The sequence below is a fragment of the Pyrgilauda ruficollis genome, unplaced genomic scaffold (assembly GCF_017590135.1).
Source record: "Pyrgilauda ruficollis isolate IOZ18807 unplaced genomic scaffold, ASM1759013v1 scaffold21, whole genome shotgun sequence".
NCBI classification, from domain to species: domain Eukaryota; kingdom Metazoa; phylum Chordata; class Aves; order Passeriformes; family Passeridae; genus Pyrgilauda; species Pyrgilauda ruficollis.
In genome coordinates, this window is record NW_024520318.1 from 6,828,020 (window position 1) to 6,834,019 (window position 6,000).

General features: G+C 41.8%; 1 protein-coding gene across 2 annotated transcripts in view; it reads right to left on the reverse strand.

Moving 5' to 3' along the window:
• PEX5L (peroxisomal biogenesis factor 5 like) overlaps window positions 1–5,687 on the reverse strand; it is a 100,123-nt gene extending 94,436 nt beyond the window's left edge. Inside the window, exon 1 of one of the 2 annotated variants that reach the window (XM_041467754.1) lies at window positions 5,583–5,687. In XM_041467754.1, coding sequence (XP_041323688.1) covers window positions 5,583–5,603 — 21 coding nt within the window. In that variant the 5' untranslated portion in view covers window positions 5,604–5,687. The remainder of the gene's footprint in view (window positions 1–5,582) is intronic. The other variant, XM_041467753.1, reaches the window with a different exon arrangement.
• Between the last annotated feature and the right edge of the window lie 313 nt (window positions 5,688–6,000).

Consider the following 6,000-nt stretch of genomic DNA (forward strand, 5'->3'; position numbering starts at 1 on the left):
TTTCATTTTCAACATTTGCAAAAAGAGTAGCAAATTAACCTGGATAGAGGATTTCAAATGGACCTGGTTTGTACATCAACGCCCTTTTTTGTTTTTAAAGCTTGCTTACAAACCAGATTATTATAAATGACAAAATAATCTAAAGCCAAGTTTTGAGACTGCATTTTCTAAAGTCGAAATTTCTGCATTATTTTTCCCATCCTTTCATGCCCGTTGTTGTATTTGAACAATACATTCTGATACAGCTGGTGGACTTTATCCCAACTTTTAATCCTCCTCCTTTGCACAGTAAATTGTGACAATAGTGGTAGATTAAAAAAATAAAGTACAGCATGGTTCTTGAGTAAACAGTGCCTCTTTGGTGAAAGCTATATGCTGGGTTTAGACTAACATTTATATTAATATATGACAGGGAGTACGCTAGGAGCTGTTGTTTTTCTATTTTTTGAATGAATTTTATTCCAGAATGGAGGGGTGGATCCTTAGTTAGTTAGTAAAAGTTCTTCCTAATTTACATCCCGTAAAAATACAGCATGAGCCAAGAATTTCTGAGCCTTTGCAAGATTTTCTACTAGGCTCTTGTAAAACTGCTCAACAGCTTCAAGGAAAGCTTCCTCTACCAGCATTGCAAATGCTCACAATTTTTACAGTTTCAGTCTGTGCCTTTGCCAAATGCAATTTATCATCTACTTTCTTTGAATGAACTTCATTCTATGAAAGTGTGCTCATTAGTTCAACCTTTTTTCAATTTACAAGCAGTTCATAGTCTGCTGTTCAAAACTTGGTAGAGCTGCTACTGAAATACTGGAAAATATCAAGGCAATATGGAAAACATCCCACCATAAAGACTACCCTAGTGCTCTGAGTACTTTTGGAAAAGAGTTGTAATAAAAAAATATTATCAGTTTATCATAATGTAATTTTACCTATGATAGGAGTTATGATTCATAGACACCACTAGAGATCAGTTAAGATTCCAGCCATGTGCCTAGATTTTTTAAATTTTGTAGCTTAAAGTTAAGTTTATGTTGGTATTAACAGCTGAGCAGAGATTCAACTTAGCAATGAATTGAATTTTACATTGTGCATATTCTTTGTGGGCTGTTTTATTAATTAAAATTAAAAATGCACATTACCTTTTTTTAAATCCGTAACTGTTTAATAGCTTGGGGTTTATTTCTTTTAGGTAGCAGCGTCACCAACACTGTTACAGTATTTTTAATAGGTTTCCAAGTAAACCAAAATGGGATTTGTATCTGCAGTTAATATTGAGATTGTTCTGTTTCCCTTTCCTTAGTGAGTTAGCTGTGTCTTAAATGTTGAGAAATCAGTGCAAAAATGCCTTTTATAAAATATTTAGCAATACTTTTCATGCCCACTAAAACATGGGAAGCCCTTGAGGTTCCAGCTTGCAAGAATTTTCATGCACACATATTTTTTGTAGACCCTCTATGATCATATAGGTGTGTGACTGACAAATCAAAATGAAATTATTAATATGGATCATTTCATGTAAATAGGAAATGCCAATGGCACAATGTTAAACATCACAACAAAAGAATTAAGGGCAGGAAGCTGATTGCCTCTGCAATTAAAAGTTTAGGAGACAAACTATCTGATCTGGAATTTGGCCAAGGCATCTTGACTAACAAGCCCGCTCCTGCAAAAAAGTGCCAGAGGAATTCTGATACCCCTGTGTGGTCAAGATTGCTGCTTTGTCTAAATTAAGCCATCTCAAAACATAACACTGCCATATATATAATCCCATGCCAACATTTGGCAAAGCACTTCTTCTGTTCAAGCATTTGTGCTGGGGAAGGCTGACTAAATACAGCATCAGGGCAAACAGTTTTGAAAGCATTTATTTTGAATTTCATAGGAAGCCAAATGCTGTGCAAATCCTGTTCTGTGACTGAAATTTGCCCCTGTTAATTTATAGTACTTTCATAGAAGTCAACAGGAGGACTGGTACCAGATCTATAATACACTGTAAAAACTTTAAAACATCTTATAGTTGGTTGTTAAAATGACAGCAATTTGAGAGCAGTGATTGGGGGTTGAACTCAGCTTATGTTCTGCTTCCATCTGGTCTGCTACTGTTCTGTTGAAGATGGAAAGCCACACACGCAGGATTGCACGCATTATCCTAAGAGACAAATACTCTCTTTCACCTGTACAGTTTAGCATTTAGACTTGGCTCTTCTGCCTTATCTGTGAATCCCAGGGTGTGCTCCTGTATCCATCAGGTTCCATCCTGTCAGAGCCTACATCTACTGAATTAAACAGGACTCCTTACATAACTGAGGTTGTACGTTTGTGGACAAACAACCCGTGCATCTCATCTCAAGTCCTCTCTCTCATGCAGAAGCCTCAGCCCCGGGGCTCAGGAGGGGCAGCTGCTGCCTCAGGACCCTTGGCAGCCCCTGAGGTCACCGTGCAAACCCAACCAGCAAACACTGAGAAATCAAAGGCTTAATCTCATGGGGATGCTGAGGCAGCTTTGAAAGAGCTCCTGTGGCACTGTACTCCTCTGCATCCTTGTGCTGCTCGTGGTGCTGGCTCTGTGGAAGGCCACTTCACCTCTCTCCTGGTGTTTTACCTGAAAGCGTGTGGAGCACAAGCGATGGCAAAAGCAAATCCTACAGAAAGGCACCTGGAAATGCGAAGGCAGGACGTACTTTCCTGTTAGATGTTTTAAACTGCCTTTGGAATTTTAGCTTAGGATCTCTCTAGTATTTCTATGTTGTGAGGCTTCACTTTGAAACCATTAAGGAGAAAATCTAAACCTAGGTCTTTGGAATAAACAAAGTGGTTTTCTGGCTTTTGGGAAAAAAAAAACAAAAACAAAAAAACCCAAAAAAACAACAACAAACCAACAAACTTAATCTGTACTATAAACAAAAAATTAAGAAGAGATACACACATTATGGCCTGATGTGGTAAATACTTTCAGTGGTGGACTTCAGCAGAGCTTAAATGCAAAGTATATGTCATCTACACTTGCACAGTTTACTGAGCTTAGTCAAGAATTTCGCCACTGAAGCTGACAATGGTTGATGCCTCTCCAAGATAGGTAAAATCCCAATCTCTGTAATTATGCTCATTACCCTGTTACGGTTGTTAAGGTTCTCCCCTTTTAGAAGTATTCCAAGAATTAGCTGAGTTACAGCAGGTTATTAGTGCAACATGGGCTCTACAGGCATCTTTTAAAGTAAGGAGACTACGGAATTAATTCTGCAGATTTTACTTTTATATCTGAGAACAGAACAGTAGGAAAAAAGGAAATGATTACTGGAATTCTAAATCAGATCCTACATTTGACCCTGATAACTTCAGAAGAGCTATTGCTCTAAGGCATGTAGGATCAGGTGTTATATACTGACCCATCGTTTTGCATTTGGATGTACCCAGTGTAGTTTACCCAGGTAAAGACCACCTTCTCTTCAAGAAATGGAAGTTTTATTAAGGGCTCAGTGCTTTAAAAATCAGATCATTTTTGCTTAGGAGTCCAGGGTGCTGACATGTGTCTGACTTGATCCACCCAAACTGGGATGGGTTTACGGTTCATCTTATTTTAGATTAACAGGTAATGGCAAATAGCTCTTCCTAAATTAGGAGAAGTCTTAGAAGAAGTCTTGGATAGTAAGAAAGGTAAAATGTGCTGACATTTTCCTTTTTTTTGCATGTATTTGTATGGTAATTTAGCTTATATTCCAACATGGTTTAATCAATATTACAGTAGATCATCTCATTGCAAAGAAATTAGCTTTTTATTGTCTTTGCCTGATTCACTTAAAGGCTCTAATTAAGGATATACTAAACATGAAAATCTCTGCTAAGGCTTTAAGCTTTGTAGATGTTATCTGAAGCTCATTAATGCTTCCTGTTAGGACAAAAATATATTCAAACGTTTGGATGATGAACTGAGGTGGGTTTTTGTTTTTAAAAAATTATAAGTGTACTGAACAGGAATAGTATTTTTACTTCAGCATGCCTTTTAAGAGAATTTGATTATAATTTATTTATATTTCAGCTAGAAAAATAGAAGTATTTTGAAAGAAAAAATTAAAGTACACCAATCACAACATATTTGCATGTTCTGACCTTATTTCCTATTGCAAGTTTGACTTCAATTTTTGAATGACTCAGAAAATTTACAGTGCTGTGACACACCTCAAGATTCCATTAGATTCCCTTTTATAAAGCGCTGTACGTCTGTTGAAATCTTGCAAGATGTCACTCACAGCAAAGAACTTCTGCTTTCTTAAGGATGTAAATACTTATTTGGCAACGTCCCATTCAGTAGGATTATTTATAGGATTGGTTTTGTGTTTTAACCTTATTATCAGAAATAAATAGTAACACACATACTCCCTCCACTGATAGCATCCCTTGTTAAAACCTGTTTGCTCTCCTGTTACAAGCAGTGTTATGTCACATTATTTATCACTGCTGCGACCAGATAACACAAACATGAAAGAGTAACCGGTGTATTCAGCTCTGGAAGGCAGTGCTGGATCAGAGTCCTCTCTTAACTCATCTGCATCGCTCACACCCGGGCTCTGACACTGCCTGCTGCCCCCCAGGACCACTCAGTCGGGGTTTCAGTGCCGTGCAAACCAAACGCGAGCGGTCAGCTCGCACCTCCTGAGGCTGCAGCTCCTCTCCGAACAGCCTGGCTGCTAACACCACGCGCAAGGCTGGTGCGTGATAAAAGCACCTCATCGTTCCTGGCAGGGAACACCAAGCCACACTGGGTCAAAGCAAAGGAACAAATCTGGGAGATGAATGTAAATCTTTACTCCACTTTGATACTTCCTCCTTCAAAACAGACTTGGCTTTCCAAGGAAGAGCCATGCGAAGGGGAGCGGGAGTCAAGGTTAAAGGCATCAGGTCCAAGGCACTGGGATGTTTTTATTAGGGAGGGGTATGCTCTGCCAAGGCAACGCAGATCAGTAGGATCATCAGACAAGATTTCTGCCTAAAATCTTGAAGTCTCTTCGCCATGTGTTTGAATTCATTCTACAAAGTCATTCCGTGGCTTAGCAAAATTAATCCTCATCCCATGTGGGGAGGGAGGAATAGAAATCCATCACCTTTAAACACAACACACTGAGCAAATCGACAGTTTGAGTGTGGTGTGAAACCTTTGCAGATTTTGCAAAGCAAGTGCTCTGTCTTTTCCCTTATTGTTTGCCCTTCACTTGACATACAGGAAGAGATGCATCAAGAGGATGGCAGGAGACATGTGTCACTTAAAGCATGCCATAACAATGTTTGCCCTGGAATACTCCCTTGAATCTGTTTGAACAAGCAGGCATCTTACATGGCAAAACACACAGAGAACTTCACCTAGTTACAAAGTTGACAGAACCCCTCTGCCATCCTCCCCCGCTGAGCAGCGCCAGCCCCGGGCACGCCGCTCCCCTCGGCCCTGAGGCGGCGTGCCGCGGTCACACCGCACCAGGTCACTTGTTGCACAGTGCCAAGGGTGGCATCTCCCCTCGGCTCAACCCACCGAAAGTTGGCGGAGCCGCGTTCCGGCGGAGCCCGCCCCGAGCCGCCCGTGTGGCGCCGCTCACCTGCATGTGTCCCTGGTACATCCTGCCGCGGCCGCTCCGCTGCCCTCAGGCCGGCAGGTCGGCTGTGCTGCGCGGGGGGCACCGCTCCGGCCGCTCGGCTACAAGAAAGGAAAAAAAAAAAAAAAAAAGGGGGAAAAAAAAAAAAGGAAAAAGGAAAAAAAAAAAAAAAAAGCCTAACCCTGAAGGAGCTATTTTTGGCTAAAGCTCCGTTTGTCCTGGCAGCTCCTGTACTGGTTTCAGTAACCCAGAGCTGTTCGGCGCCCGCTTCTCGCCTCGCTGCCTGTGTTTCCCCCTGCCAGGCGGTGCCGGCACTGCCCGGCAGCGGTGCTCGGGGGTGCTGGGCAGGCGGGCGGACCCGGGCAGGGCTGCGGGCGGCCGGGCGGGGAGAGCCGCGGGGCGGAGCGGGGCCGCCGCTGCT